This window comes from Spermophilus citellus (assembly GCF_964194105.1).
Source record: "Spermophilus citellus genome assembly, chromosome: 10".
Classification (NCBI taxonomy): Eukaryota; Metazoa; Chordata; class Mammalia; order Rodentia; family Sciuridae; genus Spermophilus; species Spermophilus citellus.
Window position 1 is genome coordinate 53521205 of NC_138197.1, and position 17533 is coordinate 53538737.

Sequence of the window (17533 nt, forward strand, 5' to 3'; positions counted from 1 at the left end):
GTGGTGTAGGCAGTGATAAGTTAATGTAAAACATTCAGTAATGATAGTTTCTATGAAAAAAAAAAGTACAATTTGTGGATAATGATGAATGTTTATTATTTTACATAAAATTTCTGATTTGTCCGAAAGTTTAAAAGGATTGTCTTGGCTACTTTACTAGAGAGATAACGGAATTTCAGCAACAAGAGAGCATTGTAGTAATCCTGGTAAAGAATGCTCATGGTGCAACTAGAGAAGTAGCAGTGAAAATCTTACAAAGTGCTCAGACACTGGGTCATCTGATGGTTATAATATGTTTAAATAAATTAATTAAGGGAACAAATATTTGTAAAGGGTTTAGAACAATGCCATATTATTAAAGAGTTTCTTAAGGAATTTAAAATGAAAATCAAGACAACAAGATTTTTGGGCTGGGGATGTGGCTCAAGCGGTAGCGCGCTCACCTGGCATGCATGCAACGCAGGTTCGATCCTCAGCACCACATACAAACAAAGATGTTGTGTCCGCCAATAACTAAAAAATAAATATTAAAATTCTCTCTCTCTCTCTCTCTAAAAAAAAAAAAAGACAACAAGATTTTATAAAGAATCGTAGCACATGGTTTGTGAGAGAAAAAGAAGAGAAATTAGAAATCATTTCAAGATTTTTTGTCTGAGCATGGGAAGATTTATAGAGGAAAACCAGGATTTTGACTTTGAACTTCTTAACTTTCAGATTCTTTTTAGATACCCATGTAATTAGGTTAGTAGGGAAATAAATTTGGCAGTCAGCCATGACAGAGTTTGGGAATATATTGTAAGGAGTTACAGATAAATATTATTTAAGGTAATAGAATTAAGATTAATTAGTGTTTTAAAAAGAGGTCTGATCACCAGGAAACGCCTACATTTAGAAGTTGGCACAATTTGTGCAACTTGCCAGGGGAAACACTATTACCTGTTTTATTTAACCTCCCAGCACAGTTTTCTGGTTTTCTCTTTTCAGTTATTTGCTTTCAATTCCTCATGGCCTTGTGCTTCCCAGTACTCTTAAGTAGAACTTTTATTTCCTTTGCAGCATTAGAACTCTACAAACTGCCTGATCATTCACAGAAGCAAAAGTCAAGGGTTTTATAGTTTTTTGGAAACAAAAGAGAAGAACAAATCATGATTTTTTTTTTCTTTCAGGAAAAACATAAACAAGAACTGGAAGACATGAGAAAAGCTGGTCATGAAGCCCTTAGCATTATTGTGGATGAATATAAGGTAGAGGTTTTAGAATTTCTTCGTTTATTCTTTTAAACTTGAAAAACTTCAGTAAAAATTTTACACACATAAATCATGTGCAAATATACAAAAATTGTACACTTATAGTGAAGCATATTTGGTATATCCTTCCTTTCAGTTGATCAATCAATGTCCATTGCAACATACTTGGTGGATTACAAGATAATGCTAGATATTGCACTGTATTGGTGAAACTTAGTCTATTTGAAAGTATGATATCAGCAGGTGAAGTAAACTGAATACAAAATACTGTAGAATTCATTTCTATGTTATCTATTTTGTCTCTGTGGAACAAAATGAGGAAAAGAAAGTGGCAAGGAGACTGGATATAATGAAGGTATAAAGTAGATCAGTAGAAAAATGAGAATAAGAGGGAAGGAGGAAGAAAGGGATCGGGATAGAAATATGGAATGAATTTAACAATAGCGTGATATAATCGTATATAAAGTACTAAAAAGGATTTCACCTATATATACATGTAGAAAATACTGATCTAAAATAAATAAATAAGGGAATGAAAGGAAGATCAATAGAGGAGTGGAGAAAGAAGAACAAGAGAGAGGAGGGAAGGGAAGTTGGGGAATGGGGATTGAAATCAAATTCCTTATATGTATTATTTTGTCAGATGAACCTAAATACTACGTATAATTGTAATGCTTTAATTAAAAATTTTAAAAACCCAGTACCAGTACAACCAATACTAGAAACAGGAAAATCTTAATTTTAATTAAAAACAAAACAAGGCTTCCCGCAGACAACAGCTGTGACTCAGCACTAATCCATTCTGCTGAAACAACTGGTCAGCCCTTCTCGTCCTACAGAAGTAAATGCCTACCGAGCCTTCATAGGTAGTGGCCACAGGTTTGAAACGGGGCTTGGGAGAGACAGTAAGGACCCACCCATTGCATTGGTCGCCCGGCAAAGGGAAACGAACTGTCGCCATTTGCAAGAGATACCACCATGGCAGAGAACTGACATCACCAGACTGTGGCGGAGGAGATAACTTTATTGAAACCTGCGTCTACAGGTGTGTAATTCCCTAGCCTTCCCTCTCCACACATCGGGGAAACCTTAAGGGCCCCTCCCAGCTCTCCCGTAAGGGCCCCTCCCAGCTCTCCCGTGAGCACGATAGCCAGACTGAGGGAATCAGAGGTGGCGCGGGACCCGTCGCGCGGAACTATCGATCCTACCAGTGCTGACAGCTGAGTTCTCTTGCACCAGCTACCGGGGGCGTGGCTACCGGAGGGCAAGTAAAATTCGCTGAGGATTCTCAGCCCCAAGCTCTACAAACTTAGAGTCTGAGGGAATGGCAAACTGGAAGAGTGTGCCCAGTCGTTCATAAAAACAGGGCTCCCGGGAGCAGCAGACCTGGCATGTAGCCAGTATTGTGGTGAGCGGCACCCGTGAGAGGGGCCTGGCTAGAGGAAAAGTGGGAAGTGACTAGACACAAGAGGAGGCCCTAGGCACTCAGGATTGGAGACTCGCCCAGTCTGGGAGGAGCTGCTGCACAGTGATTGGTTCCCGCGTATTGACAGGAGAAACATGGCCTGGTGGGCACAGCGCCACCTACTGGAAGAGAAGTTAATCAAACTCGTAAGACTGCATTTATTAGTTTTTTTTTTCTTTTCTTTTTTTTGATTTGGGTTTTTCTTTCATTTTCATTTTTCTTTCTTGTTGTTTTTTTAAAATTTTTTTTGCAATTTTTTTACAATTTTTTTTCTTCTAATTTTAATTTTAATTTTTTTTAATTATTTTTTTAAAAAAAATTTTTTTTCTTTTTTTATTTCCTGTTTTTTTCTTCTTTTGTCTTTTCATTTCTTTTCAATTATCTTATCCCCCTTTCCTTGAATTCTACCTACTTACTCTCATTCTCTTTAGTTACTTCTTCACTTCCCTTCTAATACCTTTCCTCCCAAGCATCTAATAAATATATAGGAGTAAACAGTAATTCATCAGTCAAACAGAACAAGAAGTAACATGAGCAGCTTCAAAAAGCTAGGAAGAAAAGGAGTATAAACAATGCAGGACAGCCTAAATATTCAGGAGGACCTAGAGTCATCAGAAAAATGGTCATATAAAGAACTCAAGGAACACCTTAGACAGATGGAATGGAACCTTAAAGAGGATACAAGACAGCAAGTTCAAGCAGCGAAAGAACACATTGAGAATGAATTACATAAACAGATAAAAGAAGAAGTTAAGCATCTCTATCAGGAGATAGAGATTAAAGAAAATAATCAAACAATAATTGTAGAAATGAAAGAAACGATAAATCAAATTAAAAACTCAATTGAGAGTATCACTAACAGAGTGGAGCAAGTAGAAGCCAGAACGTCAGATAATGAAGACAAAATATATCATCTTGAAAACAGTCTAGCCAACTCAGAAAGGCTGGTAAAAAATCACGAGAAAAACATCCAAGAGTTATGGGATAACATTAAAAAAACCAAACTTACGAGTCATCGGGATAGAAGAAGGTACAGAGATTCAAACCAAGGGAATGAGTAACCTGCTGAATGAAATAATTACAGAAAACTTTCCAGAAATAAAAAAGGAAACAGATATACAAATTGAAGATGCATACAGGACACCGAGCACACAAAATCACAGTAGACTAACGCCAAGACACATTGTTATGAAGATATCCAATATACCGAACAAAGAGAAAATATTAAAAGCTACAAGAGAAAGGAGACAGATTACATTCAGGGGTAAACCAATAAGGTTAACAACGGATTTTTCATCACAGACACTGAAAGCAAGAAGGTCATGGAACAATGTATTTCAAACACTGAAAGACAATGGATGCCAACCAAGAATTCTGTATCCAGCAAAATTAAGCTTCAGGTATGACAACGAAATAAAAATCTTTCATGATAAAGAAAAGTTAAAATAATTTGCAGCCAGAAAACCAGCATTGCAAAGCATTTTGAGCAAAACACTACACGAGGAAGAAATGAAAAACAATAACCAAAACCATCAGTAGGATGTGCCTCGGTAAAGAGAGAGGGTGAGGGGAAAGATAATCATGGAGAAACAAACTAAATTTTTTTTTTTAAAGAGAGAGTGAGAGGGGAGAGAGAGAGAGAGAGAGAGAGAGAGAGAGAGAGAGAGAGAACTTTTAATATTTATTTTTTAGTTCTCGGCGGATACAACATCTTTGTTGGTATGTGGTGCTGAGGATTGAACCCGGGCTGCACGCATGCCAGGCGAGCGCACTACCGCTTGAGCAACATCCCCAGCCCAAACTAAATTTTTTTTTAAAAAAGGATAAATAATCAAACATGGATGGAAGTACAAACCATATATCAATAGTAACTCTGAATGTTAATGGCTTAAACTCTCCAATAAAGCGACATAGGCTGGTATCATGGATTAAAAAAACAAATCCAACAATATGCTGCCTCCAGGAGACACATCTGATTGGAAAAGACATACACAGGCTGAAGGTGAAAGGATGGGAAAAAATATACCATGCACACGGTCCTCGTAAGCAAGCAGGGGTGGCCATCCTCAAATCGAATAAAATCGACTTCAAGACTAAGTTAATCAAAAGGGATAAGGAAGGACATTATATACTGTTAAAAGGAACCATTCACCAACAAGACATAACAATTATCAATATTTATGCACCAAATAATGGTGCTGCCACATTCATAAAACAAATACTCCTCAAGTTCAAGAATCAAATAGACCACAACACAATAATTATGGGTGACTTCAACACACCTCTCTCACCATTGGACAGATCCTCCAAACAAAAGTTGAATAAAGAAACTATAGAACTCAATACCACAATCAATAACCTAGACTTAACTGACATATATAGAATATATCAACCATCATCAAATGGATATACTTTTTTCTCAGCAGCACATGGATCCTTCTCAAAAATAGACCATATATTATGCCATAGGGCAACCCTCAGTAAAAATAAAGGGGTGGAGATAATACCTTGCATTTTATCTGATCATAATGGAATGAAACTGGAAATCAATGATAAAAGAAGGAAGGAAAAATCCTACATCACATGGAAAATGAACAATATGTTACTGAATGATCAATGGGTTACAGGAGACATAAAGGAGGAAATAAAAAAATTCTTAGAGATAAATGAAAATACAGACACGACATATCGGAATCTATGGGACACAATGAAAGCAGTTTTAAGAGGGAAATTCATCGCCTGGTGGTCATTCCTCAAAAAAAGAAAAAACCAACAAATAAATGAGCTCACACTTCATCTCAAAGCTCTAGCAAAGGAAGAGCAAAACAACAGCAAATGTAGCAGAAGGCAAGAAATAATTAAAATCAGAGCGGAAATGAATGAAATTGAAACAAAAGAAACTATTGAAAAAATTAAAAAAAGTAAAAGTTGGTTCTTCGAAAAAATAAATAAGATCGACAGACCTTTAGCCATGCTAACGAAGAGCAGAAGAGAGAGAACTCAAATTACTAACATACGGGATGAAAAAGGCAATATCACAACAGATGCTACAGAAATACAGAAGACAATTAGAAATTATTTTGAAAACCTATAGTCCAATAAAATAGAAGATAGTTCAGACATCGATAAATTTCTTAAGTCATATGATTTCCCCAGACTGAGTCAGGAGGATACACACAATTTGAACAGACCAATATCAATGGATGAAATTGAAGAGGCAATCAAAAGACTACCAACCAAGAAAAGCCCAGGACTGGATGGGTATACAGCGGAGTTTTACAAAACCTTTAAAGAAGAATTAATACCAATAGTTTTCAAGTTATTTCAGGAAATAGAAAAAGAGGGAGCTCTTCCAAATTCATTCTATGAGGCCAATATCACCCTGATTCCGAAACCAGACAAGGACACCTCAAAGAAAGAAAACTACAGACCAATATCTCTAATGAACCTAGATGCAAAAATCCTCAATAAAATTCTGGCGAATAGAATACAAAAACACATCAAAAAAATTGTGCACCATGATCAAGTAGGATTCATCCCTGGGATGCAAGGATGGTTCAATATACGGAAATCACTAAATGTTATTCACCGCATCAAGAGACTTAAAGATAAGAACCATATGATCATCTCGACAGACGCAGAGAAAGCATTCGACAAAGTACAGCATCCCTTTATGTTCAAAACATTAGAAAAACTAGGGATAACAGGAACTTACCTTGATATTGTAAAAGCTATCTATGCTAAGCCTCAGGCTAGCATCATTCTGAATGGACAAAAGTTAAAGGCATTCCCTCTAAAATCTGGAACAAGACAGGGATGCCCTCTATCACCACTTCTATTCAATATAGTTCTCGAAACACTGGCCAGAGCAATTAGATAGACGAAAGAAATTAAAGGCATAAAAATAGGAAAAGAAGAACTTAAATTATCACTATTTGCGGATGACATGATTCTATACCTAGAAGACCCAAAAGGGTCTACAAAAAAACTACTAGAACTAATAAATGAATTCAGCAAAGTGGCAGGATATAAAATCAACACGCATAAATCAAAGGCATTTCTGTATATCAGCGACAAAACTTTTGAAACGGAAATGAGGAAAAACACTCCATTCACAATATCCTCAAATAAAATAAAATACTTGTGAATCAACCTAACAAAAGAGGTGAAAGATTTATACAATGAAAACTACAGAACCCTAAAGAGAGAAGTAGAAGAAGATCTTAGAAGATGGAAAAATATACCCTGTTCATGGATAGGCAGAACTAACATCATCAAAATGGCGACATTACCAAAAGTTCTCTATAGGTTTAATGCAATGCCAATCAAAATCCCAATGGCATTTCTTGTAGAAATAGATAAAGCAATCATGAAATTCATATGGGAAAAAAAGAAGACCCAGAATAGCAAAAGCAATTCTAAACAGGAAGTGTGAATCAGGTGGTATAGCGATACCAGATTTCAAACTATATTACAGAGCAATAGTGACAAAAACAGCATGGTACTGGTACCAAAACAGGCGGGTAGACCAACGGTATAGAATAGAGGACACAGAGACTAATCCACAAAGTTACAACTATCTTATATTTGATAAAGGGGCTAAAAGCATGCAATGGAGGAAGGATAGCATCTTCAACAAATGGTGCTGGGAAAACTGGAAATCCATATGCAACAAAATGAAACTGAATCCCTTTCTCTCGCCATGCACAAAAGGTAACTCAAAATGGGTCAAGGTGCTTGATATCAAATCAGAGACTCTGCGTCTGATAGAAGAAAAAGTTGGCTCCAATCTACATATTGTGGGGTCGGGCTCCAAATTCCTTAATAGGACACCCATAGCACAAGAGTTAATAACAAGAATCAACAAATGGGACTTACTTAAACTAAAAAGTTTTTTCTCAGCAAGAGAAACAATAAGAGAGGTAAATAGGGAGCCTACATCCTGGGAACAAATTTTTACTCCTCACACTTTAGATAGAGCCCTAATATCCAGAGTATACAAAGAACTCAAAAAATTAAACAATAAGATAACAAATAACCCAATCAACAAATGGGCCAAAGACCTGAACAGACACTTCTCAGAGGAGGACATACAATCTATCAACAAGTACATGAAAAAATGCTCACCATCTCTAGCAGTCAGAGAAATGCAAATCAAAACCACCCTAAGATACCATCTCACTCCAGTAAGGTTGGCAGCCATTATGAAGTCAAACAAGTGCTGGCGAGGATGTGGAGAAAAGGGTACATTTGTACATTGCTGGTGGGACTGCAAATTGGTGCGGCCAATTTGGAAAGCAGTTTGGAGATTCCTGGGAAAGATGGGAATGGAACCACCATTTGACCCTGCTATTGCCCTTCTCGGACTATTCCCTGAAGACCTTAAAAGAGCATGCCACAGGGATACTGCCACATCGATGTTCATAGCAGCACAATTCACAATAGCTAGACTTTGGAACCAACCCAGATGCCCTTCAGTAGATGAATGGATAAAAAAAATGTGGCATCTATACACAAAGGAGTACTATGCAGCAATAAAAATGACAAAATCATAGAATTTGCAGGGAAATGGATGGCACTAGAGCAGATTATGCTTAGTGAAGCTAGCCAATCCCTAAAAATCAAATGCCAAATGTCTTCTTTGATATAATGAGAGCAACTATGAACAGAGCAGGGAGGAAGAGCAGAAAGAAAAGATTAACATTAAACAGAGACATGAGATGGTAGGGAAAGGGAGAGAAAAGGGAAATTGCATGGAAATGAAGGGAGACCCTCATTGCTATACAAAATTACATATAAGAGGTTGTGAGGGGAATGGGAAAATAAACAAGGAGAGAAATGAATTACAGTAGATCGGGTAGAGAGAGAAGATGGGAGGGGAGGGGAGGGGGGACAGTAGGGGATAGGAAAGGTAGCAGAATATAACAATTACTAATAGGGCATTATGTAAAATTGTGGATGTGTAACCGACGTGATTCTGCAATCTGCATTTGGGGTAAAATTGGGGGTTCATAACCCACTTCAATCTAATGTATGAAATATGTCAAGAGCTTTGTAATGTTGTGAACAACCAATAAAAAAAATAAAAAAAAATTAAAAAAAATAAAAACAAAACAATACATAACAACAGATGCCAATCTTCAGCTAATACTGATGTTAGAATTATCTGACAAGAATTTTAAGGTTCTGACAAGGATGGCATCCTTCATAAAAAATGTTTTAACAAGAAATTATGTACATCACAACAGAAATGGAAAAAGAAAAATCTCAGAAAGGTTTAGCAAAATAATAGATTATCTAAAGAACATCAAATGGAAATTTTAGAAGTAGAAAATGCATTTAACAGAATTTTTAAAAATCTGGGATGGTTTAACAGCAGATTGTAGAATAACAAAAAGAAAATAATGTTTTAATTTGAAAATAAAGAATAGAAATCCCTAACTTGAAAATAGGGAACAGAAAAAAGTCTGAAAACAAATGAGTAGGGATTTATGAATCTGTGGGATTACAAGAAATGTTCTAACATTTGTTTTCATTAAATGAGTCCTGAAAGAAAAGGGTGGAGTTTGAAAAAAAATTTAGTTACAGTAGCTGAAAATTCCTCAAATTTGGCAGAATATATAATACTATATATTCAAGATACCAAGTGAATTCCAAATATGCTAACAAAAACAAAAGGGGAAAGAAAATATGTTTGCTAAGGTACATTGTGATGGTTAATTAACTATGTCAACTTGACTGGGCCAGGTTGCTCAGCTATTTTGTCACTTCTGGGATGGGGATATTTCCACAAGGGTGTTTTCTGGGGGGATAAGATTACCATTTAACTCTGTGGACTTAGAGTAAAGCAGATTGTCTTCCATGATGTGGATTGGCAGCATTCAATTATTTGAAGATCAAAGATCAGTTTTCCCCAAGCAAACAAGTGTCTGCCAACAGACTAAGTTGAACTGCATCATTAGCTCTTCCTTAGGTCTGCATCCTGACATCCTTTTGACTTCAACTAGAACATCTGTCCATGTTTGCAAATTTTGAACTTGTTCGACTCCATAATTGCATAAGCCAATTCCTTAAAAACAGACCTCTGTCTTTGTACATATCCTATTGATTCTGTTTCTCTGGAGACTCTGAGCCAGACTTCTCCGAACTAAATAGAAATCAGTCTTGGAAAAGAGAGAATAAATTTACATTTTTACCAATGGGAGAAAAGCAATTAGAAAGATGGTAGAGTTTTCACCAGAAGAAATGGAAGAACTATCAATTATTGGGGTGGGGGGAGAAAACTGTTAACCCAGAATTCTATATATGGTGAAAATATACTTCAGGAATAAGTAGTCGTTGTGGGGAGTCAATATATTCTCAGATGAAGGAAAACAGAATTTATCACAGCAGACCTACCTTTAAAAAATGGCAAAAGGAAATTGTTGCAACAAAAAGGAAATGATGAAGGAATCCTGGAACATAAAAGAACAAAGGGAAATGGAAAAACATGGGTAAACATAATAGACTTTCCTTTTGAGTTTTCTAAATTATGTTTTTTGCAGCAGACCTTCTAACAGTGTCTGATATAGTTCTATAATCTTGGAGACATTTGAATGTAGTTCAGACATGTATTTTAGAGATTTTGATTTATTATGTAGTAGAAATGCTTTTCTCCATATATTATAAATATCCAAGCATCTGAAGTAATGCTTAGCAGTGATCAGTACAAAATAATATTTAATTAAAAGCCAACCTGAATGACATACAATAGTAACTGGTAGAATTTGGGAAGGAAAGGAATAGAATAGATAAAGGAACTCTGGATTCCATCAGGGAATGCTTTATACACACATTGAAATGACACATTAAACTCCATTAATATGTACAGTTCATATATATTAATAAAAATAATATTCATTTTAAAAATGAAAATAATTTATTTATTGATATGATGTATTTTTTTAAAATATGGGCATTTATAGTTACAAATTTACTCCTGAACTATACTATATTTTATCCTGTAATTTGGGCTGTTATATTGTTTCCATTTTTATTCATGTTAAATATTTTCTAATGTTCCTTGCAATTTCTTTGCTGACCCATTAGTTCTTTAGAAATGTGTTGTTTAATTTCCACAGAAATTTCCCCAATTTCTGGCTATGATTGATTTCTACTTTAATTTCATTGTGGTTGGAGAACTTATTTTTGGTAACTTCATTTTTTTAAAATTTAGTGAGGATCATTTTATGGGCTAGTTTATGATCTATCCTGTGGAATTTCCATGTGCACTTGAGAAGAATGAATATTCTACTACTGCTGGGTTTAGTGAGGTATTCTCTCTATGTCTCTAGGTGGAGTTGGTTTATAGTGCTGTTTCAGTTTCCTATATGCCATTGATAATTTACCTAGTTTTCCTATCCTTTATTCAACGTGGGGTATTTAAATGTCTGAGTATTATTATTATTGAATTATTTGTTTCCTTTCAATTTCATTAGTTTTTGCTTCGTGTGCTTATTTTGGAAATGTTCTAATTATACGTTTGCATTTTTATGTCTTCATTATAGTTTGATGTTTTTGCTATGATGTTTTTTAATCTAATAAGTTGTTTTGTTATACTTTTTTTTTCTTATAATAGTAAAGCCACTTTATCTCTCTTTTGGTTGCTATTTGTATGGTATATGTTCCCCATATTGTTACTTTGAACCCATTTATGTCTTTGAATATAAAGTTTATCTTTTGCACAAATTTTATGTGTGTGTGTGTGTATAGTTTTATGCACTTTCTTTTTAAATAAGTAAGAGACAAAAGAAGAAGAAAGGTCTAATTATGTTGTCATTTAAAATTACTTTCATAATTAACTTTTTTGGTTCCCCTCCCCTTTTTTTCCTTTTTTGTGGTACTGGGGATTGAACCCATGTGTACTCTACCACTGAGCAATATCCCCAGTCCTTTTTAATTTTATTTTGAGACAGGGTCTCTTGCTGAGTTGCTGAGGCAGGCCTAAAACTGTGATCCTCCTGGCTCAGCCTCACAAGTGGCAGGGATAACAGGATTCACTACTGCACCCAGTGGCCTGCTTTATTTTTGCATATGGAATGGTCTGGTGTTGCTTGCATTAGTCTGAAGAGTATTTAAAGACTCTCTTAAACACATTTTTCCCCCCTCTTTACCTGATTTCCCTGCTTAGCTTCTAACTTTTTTTTTTGTATTTTTTTTTTTTTACACCATGCTGTTAGCTCCTATCATCTACAAAATGATTGATCTATTGTTTTTGATTGTGCCCTGGAGCATACATTGCTCCATATTCTGATCCAATTGCAATCATCCCCCATGGTAAGGGCAGTTTGTACCCAGTATTTGAGGCTTTCTGTAAGTCTTCCTTATTAGAGAACTGTAATACTGTGTGTAGGTGCCAGAAGACTAAGATGGTTATTCGCTTATTCTTGATTTCCTCACCCTTATCCAACTTTTAGAACTGGAGCTATAATTAAGGGGAAAGAGGACAAGTACTGCATCTGTCATATGGCTGCTGTTGCCATTCCAGAAGTCCTACCACCCTCTTCTTATGTCTTTTAATCCAAATTAAAGTAGTAGTTACTTTGTGTATATATATGTATATGTGTGTGTGTGTGTATAAAACCTTCATTTAAAAATGACTATAATGGGGATAATGAAGATCTTGAGTTAGGACATTATTTGTACTTTTACTGTATCCATGCTAGTTAAAGATTTGTGTACATCCTTTTCTCATATAAGAGATCCTCAGCCATTGGATTTTTTTTTTTTTTTTTTTTTTTTTTTTGGTAGAGAGGATACCAGGGATTGAACTCAGGGGAATTCGACCCCTGAGCCACATCCTCAGCCCTATTTTGTATTTTATTTAGAGACAGGGTTTTACTGAGTTGCTTAGCACCTCACTTTTTCAGACTCAGGCTTTGAACTTGAAATCCTCGTGCCTCAGCCTCCCAAACTCCTGGGGTTATAGGCATGCATGTGCCACTGTGTCTGGCTAACCATCAGATCTTTACTGATGAATTTTCTATTTTTTTTTAAGTATGGGACTTTTTTAAAATAATTTTTATTTTTTAAAAGTAAATTGTACATTACAGACAAAACAAAACAAAACAAAACAAAAAACAAAGACACAAGCAAAAAACAAAGTTATCCAGTCACAAGAAGCTTAGTTGGATGTGTCCCTCTAGGTTTGTGCATATATACACAATATCCCATTTTATATGTTTGAGATTGTGGTGTATATCATGCTTTTCCACACATCATGAATATTCACCAATTCAAAATCCTGAAGCTACATGAGTATTTTTTGATAACCAAGAATACACTACACCAGCTCAATCTGTTATCATTTCTGGGGACAAAAATTTCACTGAAGACAGAAATGGCAACAGGCCTCTAGATAGACATAATTGCTTCTTGGCCTTTTGGCTAAGATCAAGTGTAGTATATGTTCTTATCAGTATGGGTCTTTTTAAATGAATAATTTCTCAGATTATAAATTTTATTACATTTTGTGATTTTTGTCTCAGAAAATTTCCACAACTTCCAAATATTAATTAAAACCTTAATAATCAAAGTGCCATTCTTATTTTATACACATAATCAGATACATGCAGAAAAACCCTAAAGTTCCAGTTCATTTTTTGTTAGCATATCATATGTACCTAACACCATTCACATGAAACACCAGTTTTTAAGCTTCCAAATGATGTGATCAGCAATTTCTCACCTAAAAATAGAAGCAAGCTGTGTTTTGACTTAATCTTTTCACGAGGAATTGAAAATTTGGGTTCACCTTGCGTTAGCCTTGTATTTAAGAGCTTAGCTGACCTCATCAAATTGGAATTTATTTCTTTTGAGTAATAACTATGTTCACACACTTTAAATCATCTACTCAGGAGTGGTCTAAAGACAATATGCAATCTATTGCCACATTTAAACAACTATAAGATTTGTAGTTATTTTCTAGTATTAGGCCTCTCATTTTTATCTTATGCTATCTTTAGTAAGTTTATGGAATTATTTATATATCTTTTCCCATGATTATCTGAAGGAATGTTACACATCTGTCTTAATTTCTACTGTGAATCTGCTAAGTACTTATATTAGTAGAGGTTACTGATTAAGAGCCTAGATTTTTGAAATTAGATAGACCTGGGTCAAAGCCCCACCTCTGCTATTTGCTGATAGTGAGACATTGGGCAACTTTTAAAAATGCAACTTCTGGGCTGGGATTGTGGCTCAGCGGTAGAGCACTCACCTAGCACGCGCAAAGCCCTGGGTTTGATCCTCAGCACCACATAAAAATAAATAAATAAAGGTATTGTGTCCAATTACAACTAAAAAAAAAAATACAACTTCTACAGTAAGTGAGGGAATAAGCCATGGAAACTTCACAAAAGTGTTGTGAGCATGTAGTGAAAATAATAAATTCTATGTAGCTAGTAATTAAGCCAGCCCTTAATAAATATTATCTATTATTGTTAATTATATTTACCCTGTTATCTAGCATAGCAATTGTAATTCCTTTTCATTACCTTATGGCTGATTACTAATGAGTGTACTTCTCAAAACTATATCGTACATATTCTTGTTGTAAGCTTTGTAGAAGTATCCACTTAAGAGAAGTAGATGGTAGCCCAGCCCATCGTAATACTGGACTCCTTGTTGAAAAAAAACAGCTTCTTTTGTTCATTTAGAAATAAATAGCTAACTGAAGAATGATGAAAAGGATATATAAATTTATTAAACTTTAGAAGAAGACAAATCTAATACTAACCTCATGTGCTGAATATGCCAACTTTTACCATAATGTTTACTTCATTTTATTTGTTTCTTTTATGTCATAACTTAAAAATCTTTTAGCCTGATAATTAGCAACAGTGAAGTAAATGTAGATCTTGGAAGGCTTTCCATAGAGCATGCCACATCTAAGATTGTTTACCACAGGAACTATAAAAATTTTCCTTTACTTGTTTAATTGAGCTTTTGTCTTGAAATTGTCATTCTCTAATATCTGCACTGGCTCAGACTTCACAAGTTATTAATGTCTGTACTTTCCTCTATTAAAGATTACTACACATGTTTTATAGTATCTTTTTTAAAGAAAAACAAGAAATTATATTAATGTGATGCTATTTTGTTTTAAGGTACATTCAGCAGTTGTCATTGACCAGATTACCTAAATCCTTTGGTTCCCAAATTTTGCAGCACATAATAAATTACTTATGTTGTTTTTAAGAAAAAGATCAATCAATGCAGGTTTACTCCTTGTAAATTCTAAATCTTTAGGTATAGATAGAATCTGGGTATCTGTATTGCTTTAAAGTTCTGTAAGTTATCCTGCCACTCCAAGTGAATTGTTAACCATTGCTTTTATTACTTTGTAAATATTTGTCAGTCTATTCTGCTTCAGCTTGCTGTTGTCATTTTCCCAATTTTTGTAATATATTATTGACTTTGTCAAGATGTGTGGTTGTGTGTGGTGCTTACATCTATGTATGCATGTATTTGTGTGTATTATATCCCATTAAACTCATTGGGAAATTTTTCCATATAAGAAAGATGAAAGAAAGAAAGTCTTAACAGAAACTAAATGAGTGTAGGATAGGATGCTGTTTCTGGAAGTTAAGCTATAACTAAGAAACAAGGATTTGATGTCCAGTGTTTTTTTTTTTTTTTTTTTTTTTTTAACTTATGCCTTGTTTTCCTGGAGGTGCATAAGTGATCACTTTAAGGGAAAAAAATCCTTTATAGTGGAGGACTGGTACAGTAATGCAGAGGAACTATCAAAGAAAGTCCTACATGGAAAAAATGCAGCATATTTGCTAAAGCAGATGTAGTTGTGTAATTTAAAGAACAAAAGGCCTTGTCTTTTTAAAGAGAAAATATCCTCTTGCACAGATGTGTCTCTTGTTTTTGTTTTCCTAAGTATCTGTGTATACATATATTCAATTAATACTTTGTATATAAATACTTGAGGTAAAGCCATTTTAAATACTTACCCACTCAAAATGATTTTTCTTTTTGCCCTAAATAACTTTTGGGAAGAATTTTCCAAGGGAAATACTTAGTTGACTCAGTGTGTTAAAATTCAAAGTCAAAACTTCTGCTAACATTCTATAATAGTGAGTGGAAAGCACTCAAGAAATTAAGTTCAACATATTGTTTTTATTTTATCTCACTTTGAGCTCAGTTCATTAAAAATTCCAACTTGGCACAAATAAGATATGAACATATTTTTTAGTTAAAATTTTTGTTTTGCTACTGTATATAGAATTTTCTCTTTCAAGGCAACAACAGTAGCCGCCTCCTTTCTTTTTTCCTTCCTTAAATATGATATTTACTTTAATATAAATCAGTTGCATAAAGGCTCTCCCTTTTAAAACTCTTATACAGTTTTTAAAAATTTCATCCTGTAGTGGCATTTGTAAGTTTTTTTTAAAATTCTGGTTTGTTTGTTTATTTTTGCAATTAAATTACACTGTTTTGTGTTCTTTGTTTAAACTTCAAAGGTTTAGTCATTTTGCAGATAACATAGAAGTATTGAAACATTGTTGAATTTTGACAAAGTTGACAAGATTCATCAAAATATAGATTTGAAAATAGCCATAAAAAGGCAAAAAAATGAAATGCAGTTTGTTATAAAGTTTCTATGCCAACACCTAATAAATTATGGGTGGCTAAACTGAACCTTTGCTGTGCCATATTTTTTGGTGATGTGAAAGTTAATTACTGGTCATCATATTAATCTGGAAACTAGATGAGTTTTTTATACAGTCTTCTCAAACTCTAGGGCATTCTGTTTTGTTTGTTCAGTTAGTCAAGTTTTAAAAACTCATTCATATATAGCTAAACATTTCAAGATCTTTTCACCAGAGTTGGACATGCAGATGTATAGACCCTTTGCCCTTTTGTGGTCTTTGTTTCTTAAACTTAACTAAATATTATTTTAAATTAGTGTATTGTAATCCGAATGCCAAAAACCACTCCATGCTGGGCATATAAATAGTTCTTATAAATACTTGACTATTTTAATGAGAAGGCAAGGAATGGACAGATTCTTTTCTAAAGTCTTAGAATATTTTTTGAAGAGGATTTTCTGATACATTTTTCCCTCTCCAATATTAGAGCATTGAATCAGATACACTGAAATTTTGTCTCATTAGGTATATGAATTTCTGTTACTTATAGTGAAAAATGATGCAAAATTGCTATATAAAATTGCTTTGAAATTTTGATAACATTAATCTCTCATGTTGACTACCCTTTATTTTATTGAGCATTTTTGTCCTCTATGCATTCTCTGAAAAGGTTAAATATGCCTTAAATTCCTTTTTGTAAGGATTGCTTTGAATTTTAGCAACATAATGTATGTTGTGTGCCAGCTTGCAGTATCACATGAGTCCTGTATTCCATTTTTCAAAAGCATCCACTTGCTTGTGTTTTATTTGAACTCTTGAATTGTTTGTACTGTTTTATAAGGGAGAATGTATTACATTTAGGAATCCAGTTTTTCCCAGGGTGTAGAATTACTTGTATTATATAAAGTTCTCTTCCAAGGAGGGAGAAACAACTTTGTTTTCTATTCTTTGAATATATTCCCTTGATTAGATATCGGTAAGTCTTTGTTCAAATATGGGAAAAGTAAAACTTAAGAGATGTAAGATCTGACTATATCGTTATTTGAATTCCACCATTTTGTTAACCCAAAGGTATGAAACAAATTTATAGTTTCAGTTATTTGATTGAACAAGGATTCTCATAAATTCCTACTTTTATCATATGATCAGATTTTTCCTGGACAACTAAAGATGTTTGCTGT

General features: G+C 34.3%; 1 protein-coding gene across 5 annotated transcripts in view; it reads left to right on the forward strand.

Annotated features, from left to right (window-relative positions):
* The window catches only part of CCDC91 (coiled-coil domain containing 91), a 355737-nt gene that overhangs the window by 161274 nt on the left and 176930 nt on the right, over window positions 1–17533 (forward strand). For all 5 annotated transcript variants that reach the window (XM_081309051.1, XM_081309048.1, XM_081309047.1 and 2 more), the window contains one exon: window positions 1167–1244. In XM_081309051.1, the coding sequence (XP_081165177.1) occupies window positions 1167–1244 (78 nt within the window). The remainder of the gene's footprint in view (window positions 1–1166; window positions 1245–17533) is intronic.